Genomic DNA, 17873 nt, shown 5'->3' with positions numbered 1-17873 from the left:
CACTAAAAAGATGGTCAACTCTTTCGGTCCCGAGCGGGGAAGCAACACATGCAGGATATAGGGAGCACGATCTTAGTGAATCGCGGCAGAGTGCATTACAAAATGCACTTTTGGTGAACTGCAGAAGCCAGGTAAGTAAATGTTCCCCATTATATCCATCATGTACCCAAATTGGCTAGCGATCCTAAGAGTGGAACAAAAAGCAGCATGTACATCATAGCACCCACATTAGGGGATGGCACGTTATTCTGATCCAGTATATAATTATATTTAATCCCAGGCCAGGATTGACAAGCTGCGGGCACCGTCTACATTTACTTTTTGTATATTGTCTACTTTTTTCTTCACACCTATACGTTATTCTGATGCCACCTGTGGCTGGTACATAGTCTCTGGAGGCCCCACTGACGGGCATATATTACTACAGATTCACTAGCGCACTGTGTAATTGGAGAACCTGTTGCTGCCCTACATTTCATGGGGTGACTTGTGTCTTCCACATGTCGCTATAGACAATGTGGGCACTATGTAGCAGCCTGGCATTTATGGGCAACTTGGTAAAACAATATAATATAATACAGACGGTCCCCTTCTTAAGGACACCCGGCTTACAGACGACCCCTAGTTACAGACGGAGCCCTCTACCCCTTGTGACCTCTGGTGAAGTCTCTGGATGCTTTACGTTAGTCCCAGACTGCAATGATCAGCTGTAAGGTGTCTGTAATGAAGCTTTATTGATAATCTTTGGTCCAATTACAGCAATAAATTTTGAAACTCCAATTGTCACTGGGGCAAAAAAATTTTTTGCCTGGATCTACAATTATAAAATATACAGTTTCGACTTACATTCAACTTAAGAACAAACCTATGGACCCTATCTTGTACGTAACCCGGGAACTGCCTGTAGAGAGATAAGAGATCTCTGACATGCACATTGCTAGCATTTCGAAAATACACTTGTGCTGGTATCCCTCATCCAATGCTAACACCCGGCTTTGAAGAAGTGATGGCAGTGCCAAAATGTACCCGGCTCCAGACTGGCACTCGTTTACCAGTTTCCGTATATTATCACATAATCGTCAATGTTGTTTAGATGTGTAAAGGCAGATTTACAGTTCTCATATTAAAATAGCCATGTCGCCTCTGGTGATTAAACCTTGTTTTCTCCAGACGGAGACAGCGCCCTCTTGTCTTTTGATTTGAGTTATAGGTCAGTATTTTGGAAATACTGTCTATAGTAAGCAGCCATAATGGTAGCAGGACGTATGTTTAGGCCATACTAACAAAACTAGGAACAGAAGAAACATTGTTGGAATTTTTTTTTCCGTTAGATTTGGTATGGGATGTACATCCTGGGGTACCACCAGGTAGAGATTCACTGATTGAAAGAATGAGTAGATCACAGTATCAAGATTTGGGGGAAGACAGTTATAAAAAACAGACAGGTTGGTGGAAACTTATGCACCTACACGTCTATAGAAAGTACACAGAGCTTTTTACACCATAAGTCATTGCCATAATAAGGGGTCAATGTCCACATCTAGAGGAAAGCAGGTTTTCATCACTATCCTAGATTCTTTATCATAAGAGCAGTGAGACTATAGGACTCGCTGGAAATCTACCATCAAAATCAAGCATAACAAACCAAAATATTATTGGTGACTATTATTATATGGCTAACACGCTGATCTATCTGTTGACATACACTCCTATATAGATTTAGTATAAGCTCCAATATACATCCCAAGTGCACGTAGTATCTTCAGTTTTAATATTTTGGTGTTTACCCACAGTCACTGAAATGTTGGTCAATGATTGAGTATCCTCTTTAGTGCAGAGACACCTTTCGACCTACAGGAGTCCCTGCACTTTGACCACAAGTTTCCTCCTGTCTATCAATGTCATCTCTTTTTATGCTTAGGAGTCCAGTGGGTGGCCCTGCTCAGTGATTGACATATTTTCCTTTATGACATGTGACATATATGCATTCAGGGATTGGTGTCAAAGACTAAGTAGACCCCACTCATGGGACTCCTGAGCAACAGGGCCGGATTAAGGGTGGTGGGGGCTGTTCCAACAATGTTTTTGGAAGTATAAAGCCTGCTAGCCAATGTAGTATATAGCCTGCCAGCCCCCTGTAGTATATAGCCTGCCAGCCCCCTGTAGAATATAGCCTCCAGCCCCCTGTAGAATACAGCCTCCAGCCCCCTGTAGAATATAGCCTCCAGCCCCCTGTAGAATACAGCCTCCAGCCCCCTGTAGAATACAGTCACCAGCCCCCTGTAGAATACAGCCTCCAGCCCCCTGTAGAATACAGTCACCAGCCCCCTGTAGTATACGGCCACCAGCCCCCTGTAGAATTTAGCCACCAGTCCCGTGTAGAAAATGACCACAAAATTATAAACTTACCTCACCTTCCCTTCCAGTGATCCCACAACGCTGCAGGCTCTTCCTGACTCTTCAGGCAGCCGCCGGCCACTGAAGACACAGCTGCTATCGCTGGGGGAGATCGCCGATGCACTGTTTTGGCGGCAGCATGTAGTGATCGGACCATCACAACCTGCTGCCGCCAAAACAGTACATTGGCGATCTCCCCCAGCGATGGCAGCTGTGTCTCACTGACACAGCTGACATCCTAGACCCCCATGTGCGATGCAGGCAGCCACGGGCTGGTGGGGGCCCCTTAAAAAGTGAAAGTGGTGGGGGCCCTGGGGCTCGAGCCCCAGGAGCCCCTCCCTCAATCCGGCCCTGCTGAGCAAGAGCGTTATACTCTAAAAACTGTAAATCTGCTCTATAACATGCTGCCCACAGATAGGGCTGTATTATTAGTAGGGATATAAGTCTGGTGCAGATAAGAAGGCAGATTAGGAAAGGTATACAGGGGACACTGTGGCACTGATTCCCTGTGCCCATGTTATAATCTGCCGTCCTCTGTTTAGCTGTGTTTGCAGTTCTTTATTGTGTCTTTTTTTTAGATTTTTGTTATAAAGCCAACTTGCGAGCTGAGTCAGGATCTTTACATATAGTAGTGTGCTGTGTTCCCTAGCTGGCAATATTGGCAGTCATTGCTTTCTGTAAATGCCACAGAGGCCTAGATAAAAAAGTTTAACACTGGTAAATTGTTTATTTTGCATATTGTTATACAGAAAACCATGAAACCAAGCCCATCATGACCAATGTCTTGTTTTCCATGTGTTGAAAAAAAAGATTGTACATAGTGTCCTATCTGCAGGCAGCATGTTATAGAGCAAAAGGGGCTGAGCTGATTGTTCATAATGCCCCACTTGCTGGAATATATTATAGAGAAGGAAGAGCTGAGCAGATTGTACAGTGGGGCACATTTACTTACCCGCCCAGTGGAGTTCACAGAACATTGTCCGACGATCATGCACTCTGCCGCGTTTCACTAAATCATGCACCCGATATCCTTCATGTGTCGCTTCCCCGCTCAGGTCCGCCGGAGTTCACCTTCTGCTTGCTGGTGCATGTGAGTGCATTGTCTTGCAACACAATTTGAAAGTTAAATCCCGCACTCAGTCCGAATCAGTCACATCCTCCGATGGCCACGGCCCCCAATTTATGTCGCATGAAAGCCAGCGCAGCTGCACCAAAATCCAATCGCGTGCGACACAATCCGAGCGCAGACCCCGGTTAAATACCTGTCACAGCCGGCAAAACAACGGAAAGTCCGACGAAAGTGCGTCCGCGGACCCTTAGTAAAAATTACCCATAGTGTTCTATCTGTAGCCAGCATTTTATAGATTAGGGGGAGCAGAGAAGATTGTATGTAGTGACCTATTTGCAGGTAGCATGTTATACAGCAGGAAGAGCGGTGCAGATTGTACATAGTGTCATATCTGCAGGGAGCATGTTATAGAGCAGAAAGAACACTGAAATGGCACATAGTGACCAATCTGCAGTCAACATATTATAGACAGGAGGAGCTGAGAAGATTGTTCATAATTTCATAATGTCCCATCTGCAGGGAGGAGTATATCATAGAGCAGGAAGAAATTTACTTGAGCTTACATAGTTTCATATCTTCCAGCAGTATGTTATAGAAAAAGGGGGGGGGGGGGGGGGGCTGACCAGATAAATAGTGTCCTATCTGCAGGCAGCATGTTATACAGTAGGAGGAGCTGAGCAGATTGAACATAGTGTCCTATCTGCAGGCAGCATGTTATAGAGCAGGATGAGCTAAGTAAATTGTCCCGCTGTACAATGCATCCTAATATCTTATGAAGTGGCCTTCCAGGATGAGGTCGGGATTTCATTAGTGCTTCAGCAACATCATTAGTAATGGTTGTGAGAATATAAAGTTAATGAAGTCAGGGCTTATATAAAGTCTGGGTATTTTAGGCCAAATTGTACTAGGTTTAATATACATTTTTAGCATCCACTTAGGGGACATGTACTGCACTACAGCATGAGCCATTCTAGATAAAACTTAGAGAGTCAAAAGAAATTGACTAACAAAAGTTCTATCCTAAAGGTCCAGTAAGAAGGATATTCAGGATATCCCGGATGATACAATATGACTGTACAGTGAGACAAGTATGGGTTTGTAACATTGAAACTTATCAAGCACATTAGTGGGTGAGTGATTTTGAGTAATCTATATATAATCTATATACCAGTATAGAAGCCCTGTCCTATTACACATTATATCATGCATGCACATGATTTATGACTATCCCATTAAAAATGCAATCTGATATATAAGCACCAGGATATAAGATCCTAAACCTGAGTTAAAGGTGTATGTGGAGCCCCGTTCCTCATGCACACAACTTCTGCAGCCGACGTTCCACTTACAAGGAGCTGATGTCGCTGGGGATGGTCTTTGGGATCCAGGAAGAACCGACACAAATGACGGATTCCTTGGTGCAGCTGCATGTGGACGGACATCTCACCGGTTTCTTAAGTTGGGCGGTGTTCTGTATACATCCAAGCAAAATAAAAATGAGCAAAGGTTCCTTGATAATGTGCGCCTTCATCCTGACCCCCCGGGCTGAGTGTATGTGTGTGCACTGTGAAATAGTGAGGACAGAGGCTTGGGAAGAAGCTGGCTGGCAGGCATTCCTTATTCTGACTGCACCATACTACACTGCACTTGCCTCCTGACATCAGCACTTCAGCTGCAGCCTGTGGGATTTTTTTTTCCCTTCCCTCCAATGAATAATTTATTAAACTCTCCATTCGGGTGAGTTTAAAAATAATCCCCGAGTAGCAAAGGTTCCTACTCTGTTTCAGCAGACTCGATCTTCCTTGAACATGAGAACAAATCAGGGGGATGACCTTGCAAAGGGCTCTGAAGAGTTGTCACTCACAAGGACCCGGAGCTGCCTGCCTGGGGACTGCTTCAGGGAAATCTTCCCATGACATGTGGATCACATTGCAAGTGTTATTTTGGTTTTGGGAGATCGGATGTAGGTAAAGCAGAAAAGGAAGAGTTAATGGTCCCAGGCCTTGATGCAAGGAATTCTCAAAAATATCAAAAATAAATTGACCCCTGGGTAGATACGAAACCCATAGAAAATGTGGGAGTATTTGACATATTTTGACATGATGTAAATGCATATTTTTAATATACTTTTATTGCAACGTAGCCCAAGAGATGCAATACCAGGTCCAGGCAGGACCTATAACACTGGCATTTTTATGTAGTAGTATTTATTTAATATGGGTGGGTTCTGCTTTAAGAGTGCAGAGTATGTAGGGTCTAGAGTGGTACTGTGAGAGGGCAGAGTATGTAGGGTCTAGGGCAGTGATGGCCAACCTTTTGGAGACGCCCAAGCTACAACCAAAAACCACTTGTATGTCGCAAAATGCCAACAATTTAAGGAGTAACTTATTGATCCGAACTGTATCACAAGTTTTAGTATTGGCATCCTGAGTTCACTAGAAAGATGGAGAAATTTGGAGTGTAGCTTCCCTCCAGGGTCCCCTAAAGAGGAAGAATCAGGGGACCCAGTGCAGGAGCTCCAATGACAATCCATCTCTATCCACACCTTCCCGCTCCTCCTGTAGTCCTGGCAGCCAAGGATTTTGCCTTAAAATAGCGCTGAGCATGGCGCCTCCTGGGCTGTATTGGACCGCAGGAGAAAGCCTTGAGTTCTATCTGGCAAACTCTGTGTTTGGGTGAAGGCCTGGGTGCCCACAGAAAGGGCTCCGAGTGCCACCTCTGGCACCCGTGCCATAGGTTCGCCACCACTGGTCTAGGGTGATACTGTGAGAGAACAAAGTATGTAGGGTCTAAGGTGGTACTGTGAGAGGGCAGAGTATGTAGGGTCTAGGGGGGTACTGTGAGAGGGCAGAGTATGTGGGGTCTAGGGTGGTAATGTGAGAGGGCAGAGTATGTAGGGTTTAGGGTGGTACTGTGAGAGGGCAGAGTATGTAGGGTCTAAGGTGGTACTGTGAGAGGGCAGAGTATGTAGGGTTTAGGGGGGTACTGTGAGAGGGCAGAGTATGCAGGGTCTAAGGTGGTACTGTGAGAGGGCAGAGTATGTATGGTCTAGGGTGGTTCTGTGAGAGGGCAGAGTATGTAGGGTCTAGGTTGGTACAGTGAGAGGGCAGAGTACGTAGGATCTAGGGGGGTACTGTGAGAGGGCAGAGTATGTAGGGTCTAGTGTGTTAATGGAAAAGGACATATTATGTAGGGTCTAGGGTAGTACTGTAAGAGGACAGAGTATGTAGGGTCTAGGGTGGTACTGTGAGAGGGCAGATTATGTAGGGTCTAGGGGGGTACTGTGAGAGGGCAGAGTATGTAGGGTTTAGGGTGGTACTGTGAGAGGGCAGAGTATGTAGGGTCTAAGGTGGTACTGTGAGAGGGCAGAGTATGTAGGGTTTAGGGGGGTACTGTGAGAGGGCAGAGTATGCAGGGTCTAAGGTGGTACTGTGAGAGGGCAGAGTATGTATGGTCTAGGGTGGTTCTGTGAGAGGGCAGAGTATGTAGGGTCTAGGTTGGTACAGTGAGAGGGCAGAGTACGTAGGATCTAGGGGGGTACTGTGAGAGGGCAGAGTATGTAGGGTCTAGTGTGTTAATGGAAAAGGACATATTATGTAGGGTCTAGGGTAGTACTGTAAGAGGACAGAGTATGTAGGGTCTAGGGTGGTACTGTGAGAGGGCAGATTATGTAGGGTCTAGGGTAGTACTGTAAGAGGACAGAGTATATAGGGTCTAGGGTGGTACTGTAAGAGGACAAAGTATGTAGGGTCTAGGGGGGTACTGTGAGAGGGAAGAGTAATGAGGGCCTAGGGTGGTACTGTGACAGGGCAGAGTAATGAGGGCCTAGGGTGGTACTGTGAGAGGGCAGAGTATGTAGGGTCTAGGGTGGTACTGTGAGAGGGCAGAGTATGTAGGGTCTAGGGTGGTACGGTGAGAGGACAGAGTATGTAGGGCAGGGTGGTACTGTGAGAGGGCAGAGTATGTAGGGTCTAGGGTGGTACTGTAAGAGGGCAGATTATGTAGGGCAGGGTGGTACTGTGAGAGGGCAGAGTATGTAGGGTCTAGGGTGGTACTGTGAGAGGGCAGATTATGTAGGGTCTAGGGGGGTACTGTGAGAGGGCAGAGTATGTAGGGTTTAGGGTGGTACTGTGAGAGGGCAGAGTATGTAGGGTCTAAGGTGGTACTGTGAGAGGGCAGAGTATGTAGGGTCTAGGGTGGTACTGTGAGAGGGCAGAGTATATAGGGTCTAGGGTGGTAAGGTGAGAGGACAGAGTATGTAGGGTCTAGGGGGGTACTGTGAGAGGGCAGAGTATGTAGGGTCTAGGTTGGTACTGTGAGAGGGCAGAGTATGTAGGGTCTAGGGTGGTACTGTGAGAGGGCAGAGTATATAGGGTCTAGGGTGGTAAGGTGAGAGGACAGAGTATGTAGGGTCTAGGGTGGTACTGTGAGAGGGCAGAGTATGTAGGGCAGGGTGGTACTGTGAGAGGGCAGAGTATGTAGGGCAGGGTGGTACTGTGAGAGGGCAGAGTATGTAGGGCAGGGTGGTACTGTGAGAGGGCAGAGTATGTAGGGCAGGGTGGTACTGTGAGAGGGCAGAGTATGTAGGGCAGGGTGGTACTGTGAGAGGGCAGAGTATGTAGGGCAGGGTGGTACTGTGAGAGGGGTGGGACCCAGCAGTATTTATCACTTCCTGTCCTGTCTCTTTCTCTTCCTCACCAGACGACCATGGAGAAACATGTCCCTCCCACCCGCTCTGTACCATTACTACTCTACAACTGTTTACCTACTTTATGTATCATTGAGGAAACTTCATTGTACATTATTTGTTGGATCCTGACATTGTGTATCTTGTACCATGTAATTTAGCTTTTTACTGCATTATGATGAGATAAAGTTGGTGTTATCCTCCTAAGCCCAGAGGAAGGACGATCCATCAGCCATGGGTTCCCTAGAGGTTTCCTCCACCAGGGTTTTTCCTCTCCTGAGTGCTGTGGGATGACTCTTTGTGAGTCGGAGGTTGGCCAGATTTTATGTTTGCCTGGACTTTAATTCGTAATGTATATGTTCATGGCTTTAGTTTAAAAAGAAATATATGGATAGAAACATATATTTATAAACAATAAAATGGGAGTCAATTTTAAGTAATATAGAATAGCAGGTTTTGCTATCTGTCACAGCTTTGGAGTTGGTGGTGGAGGAGTTGGGTGGAAGTTGCAGGTGGACTAATTTTTAACTAATAGAGGATGTTAAACCTCATGGTGGTGAACAGGCTGAGCTTTGGAAGTGGCCAGCCTGAAGGATGTCATCCAGGGGCGGGTACGGTGGTGAAGCACAGGAGTGAGGATCTTCACAAGGGTCATTGGTGCCCTTAAAGTGGACTGGCTCTGGCAAGCCAGAGCGTGCCGCCCCTTTATTGCTGCCTGGCCGGTGGGCTGTACGTCAGGCAGCTGGGGATCTCACAGTATAGGTGAATCCCACCCCTAGCAATTCACCCGACTCTTCCTCTGTTTTAGTCTTTTAATTTTAAATTTATTTAAATAAAGCTGTGGCCTATTTGACACCAAAAAATAAAGTGTTTTGTGTTTATTTATACCGCACACAGTGTTTCCTCTTGAGTAGTTATGACGAAGTGAGAGTCCATCCCATATCCAAAAGTCATGTTGGAGAACTGTAACCACTTCATGACAGTGCAGAACATGTTATAGGACACAGGCTGTGTGTAGTAGTGTGTAGTACCGGTCCAACTCACTTAATTTACAGTATCACTTCGAGACCTGGTCACCAGTATATGGACCTTAAAGGAAATCTACCATCAAAATCCATCATGATAAACCAGGGACACTTACTCATAGATCCAGACACAGTGACTCCATTACTGAAGGTCTGAAAGTGGGGGAAGATTGGGAACACTTGGGGCTAGACAAAACATTGTGGACCCTGATGCACTAAAATTGTCATGGCTTTCCAACATGAACAAAATTGAAAAACAAAATAATTTTTTTTAGAAAATGCAATGCAGCCCCTTTCCATCCCATCTACTTCGAGCCCTTGGTAATAACTTTTTGCAGCAGTCATGAGAGTCTCACCACTGAGGGTGCATTAACACAATGGGGGTCATTTACTAAGGGCCCGATTCGCGTTTTCCCGACGTGTTACCCGAATATTTCCGATTTGCGCCGCTTGTACATGAATTGCCCCGGGTTTTTGGCGCACGCGATCGGATTGTGGCGCATCGGGGCCGGCATGCGCGCGACAGAAATCGGGGGGGCGTGGCCGAACGAAAACCCGACGTATTCGGAAAAACCGCCGCATTTAAAAACCGAAAATGTGTCGCTTGGGGAGCGCTCACCTTCACCTTCTATGGGATGGTGCATTCCGGGGCGTTAAGATTATTTTCGGCGCTGCAGCGCCACCTGGTGGACGGCGGAGGAACTACCATCTTAAATCCCAGCCGGACCCGAATCCTGTGCAGAGAACGCGCCGCTGGATCGCGAATGGGCCGGGTAAGTAAATGTGCCCCAATCAGTTTTTTAGATGCAGTTTCCGATGTCCAAACCAAGAGTGAAAAAATGAGGAGCAATTGCATCACTAAATGATATGTTCTCACCCATTATGATCCACACCTTCTTTTGGCTTTGAAAACTGCATATTCACACATGTAATTATGAATATACCGTAGTTTGGTGCTGCTATCTAGTGGGGAAGCAGTAACTTCTTGTATCATACAGTGGGTATGGAAAGTATTCAGACCCCTTTCAATTTTTCACTCTTTGTTTCATTGCTGCCAAATACTAAGATCAAAACAGTTTATTTTTTGCTCATCTTAACAGGAAAAAAAAGAAATGTAGATATTTTTGTTAGTTTATTAAAAAACTAAAATACCACATGGTCATAAGTATTCAGATCCTTTGCTCAGTATTTGGTAGTAGCACTTTTTGAGCTAGTACAACCATGATTCTTCAACAAGTTTTTCACACCTAGGGATCCTCTGACTCTTCCTTGCAGATCTTCTCCAGTTCCCTCAGGTTGGATGGGGAACATTGGTGGAGGTCAATTTCAAGTCTCTCCAGAGATGCTCAATTGGGTTTAGGTCTGGGCTCTGGTTGGGCCAGTCAGGAATGGTAACAGAGTTGTTCTGAAGCCTCTGCTTTGTTATTATAGCTGTGTTCTTAGGGTCATTGTATTCTTGAAAATTGAAAAATCAGTTTGAGGTCCAGAGCACTGTGTAAGAGGTTTTCACCAGGATATGTCTGCATCTCTGGAGCTCAGCCACATTGATCTTGGGGTCACAGGGATTTTCGCCTCTCTCACCAAGTTTCTTCTCCCACAATTGCTTAGTTTGGCTGGACGGCCAGGTCTAGGAAGAGTTGTGGTCTACCCAAACTTTTCCATTTGAGGATTATGGAGGCCATTATGCTCTAGGCACCTTGCTGCAGAAATTTTTTTGTAATCTTGGCCAGATCAGTGCCTTGCCACAATTCTGTCTATGAGCTCGTTGGGTGGTTCCTTAGATTTCATGATTCTCATGTCATGTCATCTGACATGCACTGTGCCCTGCAATTAAACAAAGAGTGAAAAATTTAAAGGGGTCTGAATACTTTCTGTACCCACTGTATATCCATGAGACTGACCATGGAAGTGTGAAACTGCCCTAATGCCCCATGTACATGATCATGTGTTCACCTAGGGCAGAACCAGGGCGGAGCATAAAGCCGGATGGAGATGGAAGGCGGAGTAAGTGCTCCTCAGTCCTCCCCTCTCCACAGGAAGCTGTCACAGTACCGTCACAGTGTAGTGAGAAAATGTCAGAGACCTCTATGCAAACTGTGATCTGGCTGCAATTTGTGCAGCCAGGTCATGGCTCCGTTATGGTTGTGTGCATGGGGCCAATTGCCAGCCTTGGCGATCATGAGTGAATACATGGCACAGACCAATCAGGCCAGCAATCACCAGCAGTGGAGTCAATGGCCGTCCAGAGAGGCAAATATATATATATATATATATATATATATATATACACTCACCGGCCACTTTATTAGGTACACCTGTCCAACTGCTCGTTAACACTTAATTTCTAATCAGCCAATCACATGGCGGCAACTCAGTGCATTTAGACATGTAGACATGGTCAAGACAATCTCCTGCAGTTCAAACCAAGCATCAGTATGGGGAAGAAAGGTGATTTGAGTGCCTTTGAACGTGGCATGGTTGTTGGTGCCAGAAGGGCTGGTCTGAGTATTTCAGAAACTGCTGATCTACTGGGATTTTCACGCACAACCATCTCTAGGGTTTACAGAGAATGGTACGAAAAAGAAAAAACATCCAGTGAGCGGCAGTTCTGTGGGCGGAAATGCCTTGTTGATGCCAGAGGTCAGAGGAGAATGGGCAGACTGGTTCGAGCTGATAGAAAGGCAACAGTTACTCAAATCGCCACCCGTTACAACCAAGGTAGGCAGAAGAGCATCTCTGAACGCACAGTACGTCGAACATTGAGGCAGATGGGCTACAGCAGCAGAAGACCACACCAGGTGCCACTCCTTTCAGCTAAGAACAGGAAACTGAGGCTACAATTTGCACAAGCTCATCAAAATTGGACAGTAGAAGAATGCTGCGACATTCGGATGGTAGGGTCAGAATTTGGCGTCAACAACATGAAAGCATGGATCCATCCTGCCTTGTATCAACGGTTCAGGCTGGTGGTGGTGGTGTCATGGTGTGGGGAATATTTTCTTGGCACTCTTTGGGCCCCTTGGTACCAATTGAGCATCGTTGCAACGCCACAGCCTACCTGAGTATTGTTGCTGACCATGTCCATCCCTTTATGACCACAATGTACCCTGTAACATCTGATGGCTACTTTCAGCAGGATAATGCGCCATGTCATAAAGCTGGAATCATCTCAGACTGGTTTTTTGAACATGACAATGAGGTCACTGTACTCAAATGGCCTCCACAGTCACCAGATCTCAATCCAATAGAGCATCTTTGGGATGTGGTGGAACGGGAGATTCGCATCATGGATGTGCAGCCGACAAATCTGCGGCAACTGTGCAATGCCATCATGTCAATATGGACCAAAATCTCTGAGGAATGCTTCCAGCACCTTGTTGAATCTATGCCACGAAGAATTGAGGCAGTTCTGAAGGCAAAAGGGGGTCCAACCCGTTACTAGCATGGTGTACCTAATAAAGTGGCCGGTGAGTGTGTATATATATATATATGTATATATGTATATATATATATATATATATATATATATATATATATATATATATACATACATATATATTATCAAAAGAATGGGGCAAATAAATAGAATTAGGGTGAACACATCTGAATAGATAAGTAGACGAAAGGAAGACAAAGGAAAGTAGATGTGTATAGATGAAAAAGTTCTTTATTAATTACAAAAAGAGCAGTGATAAAAACATTTAAAAGCCCTAAAACACAAGGGTATAGAATCACAATAACTCCCCAGGTACAAAAAGTATAGTGGTAATAGAGATTGTAAACCAATAATGAAGTGTTTAAGCAGAAGAATAAATATTAATAGTACAAATACAGATGGTAAATAGTAAAACGATACAATCTCAAACAAGTGGTCACGATACATTACCATTGGTGGAGATCAGGGGAGAGTAGAGGACCCCACGCGTATCGCCCATCTAGCGGGCTTCGTCAGGGGATAAAGGTGTAATGAGTAAGATGCCCTTAAATAGCCCCAGGCAGCAACCTGATGCGACTCAGCTGTGAAGCCAGCACGCGAGAGGTGCGCGACGTCACTTCCGGTTTCGACCGGAAGTGCGTCATAGTATGGGACGATTGATGCGGTTCATTGAGTAGGCGGGGTATGCGTGTCAAACGCAGCACACCCCATTCAAAATTAGCCAATACGAGGTAAGACAACCAATAGGAGAGCCATGGTTACATAGAGGACGAAGTAGTAAGATCAAGGCAATGTCAGGCAGGCGGCGCCACATTAAAAGGAGTACATCAATAAGCAACGGCGTAGAAAACAAGATAAAAAGATTAAAGATCAAAAAATAATAAGAACTTGATCATGGCTAAAATAAAGTCCATGTAAAATACGACGCACAAAAAATGTATATCTCACAGTTGTGAGAAAAATACAATGAAGTGAGGTAAGTAGTCATGAAAAATAGGTGATAAACCTTATATACTTATATAACACAGGTAAAGAGTATATAAATAAATATTGAAGATATCAAAGTGATAAACAGCAAATTGCTGAGTGTAAAACACCAGCCAAAACCAACGTAGATGATCCTGGTAAGAAAGAATATATAAAATGATGGGGTGTCCAACCAGTGAAAACAGTGAAATAATATCATGAAGCCGAAAAAATAGAGAAGCAAGTCACTATAGTGCGCAGAAACTGATGTATGGAAGGCGCCAGTACATACGTGCAACGGCGAAAACAGACTGGGGTGTGCTGCGTTTGACACGCATACCCCGCCTACTCAATGAACCGCATCAATCGTCCCATACTATGACGCACTTCCGGTCGAAACCGGAAGTGACGTCGCGCACCTCTCGCGTGCTGGCTTCACAGCTGAGTCGCATCAGGTTGCTGCCTGGGGCTATTTAAGGGCATCTTACTCATTACACCTTTATCCCCTGACGAAGCCCGCTAGATGGGCGATACGCGTGGGGTCCTCTACTCTCCCCTGATCTCCACCAATGGTAATGTATCGTGACCACTTGTTTGAGATTGTATCGTTTTACTATTTACCATCTGTATTTGTACTATTAATATTTATTCTTCTGCTTAAAGGAAACCTACCACTTCTGACGGTAGGTATGAGATACAAACACCGGGCACCAGCTCAGGGTGAGCTGGTGCCGGTGCTTAGTCTCGTTAGTGTTAAAACCGCGGTATCGCGGTTTTAACACTTTTGAAACTTTCTAGCAGAAACTGCTTCGGCGCTTCGTGCACACGATCGTGCGCGCGCCTACATTGGAAACGCCGCAGGCGTTGCGCGCGCACGATCGCGCGCAGCGCCGAAGCAGTTTCTGCTAGAAAGTTTCAAAAGTGTTAAAACCGCGATACCGCGGTTTTAACACTAACGAGACTAAGCACCGGCACCAGCTCACCCTGAGCTGGTGCCCGGTGTTTGTATCTCATACCTACCGTCAGAAGTGGTAGGTTTCCTTTAAACACTTCATTATTGGTTTACAATCTCTATTACCACTATACTTTTTGTACCTGGGGAGTTATTGTGATTCTATACCCTTGTGTTTTAGGGCTTTTAAATGTTTTTATCACTGCTCTTTTTGTAATTAATAAAGAACTTTTTCATCTATACACATCTACTTTCCTTTGTCTTCCTTTCGTCTACATACATATATATATATACATATATATATATACATACATACATCTCCTTTAAAGAGGATCACCTTCACCTCTTTGCATCTTTTTTGTTGCTTTACTGTTGAAGCTATCATCCCCATTCGCGAGAAACCAGTTGTGTTAGCTTCTCGTGCTATCTCTTTGACTTCAGCAGTCTCATCGCTTCTTCCTAATTGGCTAAGAATGTGCGCTACATGGTGAGATATTACACCTACGCATTTTCCCTCACAAAGATGGCGTCTGTCTGGGGCTGCTATTGCGATTATTTGCCGGTCTCCTCGCCGAAAGACTCACAATAGCACGGGACTTCGGCAATAGTATGTGCAGCCGCCTTGCGAGCCGGCGGCTGCACTATGTGAGCCTGAGATGCACATACCCTAGTGCTCATGAGCGCTCGGTGACGTCACCTGCTCTTGGGAGCGAGGAAGCAAGGGTGGGGGTAGGCGGGGACAGCACGCTACGTGCCTGCCCTATTATGCTGATGCCCAAGCGCCGATCGGCCTGTGTGACGCACACAGATGCACCGAGAGGGTGGTTAGCATAATATAAGAATCGATTTTATAACGAAGCAGGCGGTTTATGTGCTTAACCAAGATATGTTCCTGCATCTTCTTAGATACACCTATGTTCAGGTCAGAACGACCATTTCCAAATGGTAGGTTTCCTTTAAGTATCTTTGACACATAGAGGATTTGTAAAGAACTTCGGATACTACAGATTCTGCACCAAAATCCTCATCAAATCTGCTTAGGCTAAGTTCACATCTACATATGGCAGGCTTTGTTATGAACTACTGTTATAGCGGAAATAAAACACAGCAAAAAAACGTTATTTGTTCCGATATCAATAAGGGAATATTCCGTACATTGATGTCTATGAGGAACAAGATGAACACAAAAATTTCCTTTGTTAATTTTTGTTATGCAAAAAATGGAGAATGTGGAAAAGAAACCCCAACATATGGTAAACAAACTTGCTGAACTCAGCAGGTAGGTTCAGTTCAGCTTCTCTCAGTCAAGCTGGTATATATCTGGCAGACACTTGCTGTGAATTTGAGCAAAATCACTTGTGTGCAACCAGCCTAACATGACATCTCCAAAGCAAATGCATTCTGTGTGGAAAAGAAATAACGTATATACTTGTGTATAAAAATGTGCTGAAAAAAAACAACTCGGCTTATGCACGAGTGTATAAAAACAAAACTAACATACTTACCTTCCGACACTCCCCACTGCTCCTCTTCCTTCTATCTATGTGGTGACTCTGCAGTGTCATGGTGTGTGCACTGTATACGTGAAGAGAAAGAAAAAGGAGCCAACAGGTCATGATTAAGGAAATCTTCCAAAACCCGTAGACCCGTGAGCTGTGGCTGTGCGCTTCCCTCTGTCTTTTTGCATTCATGTTTTTTCAACTCTAAATAATAAAGTTTTCTACTGATTTTACCGACACTTTTGGAGTTCCCCCAGCTGGATATTTTTGCAATTTCTATACATCTTCCGGGCTTGGAACTTCATAGCTAATCAACAAGCTGTGCCCTTAGGTGAGCTGACTTTCCCTTTTCATATTATAGTGTCAGAAGGTTTTTTTTATACAACAAGGGGCTCCACAGGGCATTTCAGTATGGGGGGGGGGCTGCATGGGTCATTTAACTACTGGGAGAGGCTACTGTAGGGCATATCTTTATATCTTTACTGGGGGAGGCTGCATGGGGTATTTCATTACTGGGGGAGGCTGCTGGGCATTACATTACAGGAGAGGCTGCATGGGGGTTTTGTTAGTTGGGGAGGCTGTGACTAATGCATTTCCCACCATAGGCTTATACTCGAGTCAATAAGTTTTCCCAGTATTTTGTGTTAAAATTAGGTGCATCGGCGTATACTCAGTTCGGCTTGTACTCGAATATATATGTAGGTCTGAAATTTTTCTTGCCACCGTTTTGATGAACTATATGTAGGTCTGAGTTGTGTTTGACTTTCAGATCACCACTTAGAAGTTTCTGTCTGAGCGGCAGTAAACCCTGCGGTAACTTTTTCTTTGTCAATATTCTGCTTCCAGAGCAGCAACTCAAAACTGGAGCTCAGCCACGAGATAGGTGCAATCCCACAGTCTTTACCCAATCTTTTATGACTCAATGCTTAAGATTTCATTGCAGTGACAACCTAACAACCAGGCTTGAGACATTTCGGCATGAGTCTTCATTGTGACTATTCTGATTAAGGCGCATGCCAAAACGCGTCGATATTCTAGCTTACTCTCTGCTTTGTACCTTGCTTTGATGATTTTAAAGCTGCAATAAAGTATTGGGTCATCCTTTTCTTGGACGAGTGCTAGAAGTACTTCTCTAATATTACATCCTGAAGAAGGGAATAGACTCTTCCCAAAACGCGTAGTGCTGTTGTTTTGCCTTTATATATGTGATTCCTACATTTTGCATCTGATCATTCTCTAAGCAGCACTGAGCCAATATACCTTACCTGGTTTCCTTGTCTTCCCTTGTCTTGTCTTCCCATCTTTATGTAGAATTCTCTATTTACCAGCCCCTGAGAAGAGCTGACCTGAGGGGTGCTATGTGATGGGCCCCCTATCAATCTGATATTGAAGACCTATTCTATGTTATTCTGCTAAGCAAGTTTTCAACTTTTCTAACCTAAGATTACAGTGCCACACAGAGTTTCTACCACACAGTCTAATATATCTGTATCAAAAAATAAATTCCGGACTAGTAAAAGATGAAGCAATTTTTCGACCTGACCGTCCCAAGCAACATCCTTCAAGAAAACGGATCTGCTACCAGACTCCAGCCTTGTTCCTTACAATACAATTTAACACAAGTAGTTTTTGATAAATGCTTTGCGGGGAGTAATTTAGCAACTTTCTTTACAGGAAGCAAAAGCTTTGACTGCACTGATTGCTTTTTTATTACAAAGTAAATAACATTCTCGGCTACATCCATTTTACTATTTTACCCCGTAAAACACTTACAAACGGAGAAAAATGGTTCAAACCCAATACAGAACAGGGTAAAGTACATTTAATATTCTGGGCTAAGAG

General features: G+C 44.7%; 1 protein-coding gene across 2 annotated transcripts in view; it reads right to left on the bottom strand.

Annotated features, from left to right (window-relative positions):
• The window catches only part of LGI2 (leucine rich repeat LGI family member 2), a 30009-nt gene extending 24902 nt beyond the window's left edge, over positions 1-5107 (bottom strand). For both annotated transcript variants that reach the window (XM_072125995.1, XM_072125996.1), the window contains exon 1: positions 4816-5107. In XM_072125995.1, coding sequence (XP_071982096.1) covers positions 4816-4997 — 182 coding nt within the window. In that variant the 5' untranslated portion in view covers positions 4998-5107. The remainder of the gene's footprint in view (positions 1-4815) is intronic.
• Between the last annotated feature and the right edge of the window lie 12766 nt (positions 5108-17873).

The sequence above is a fragment of the Engystomops pustulosus genome, chromosome 1, assembly GCF_040894005.1.
Source record: "Engystomops pustulosus chromosome 1, aEngPut4.maternal, whole genome shotgun sequence".
NCBI lineage: Eukaryota > Metazoa > Chordata > Amphibia > Anura > Leptodactylidae > Engystomops > Engystomops pustulosus.
The sequence above is the reverse complement of the archived record's forward strand: the minus strand, read 5'-3'. Positions and strand labels throughout refer to the sequence as shown.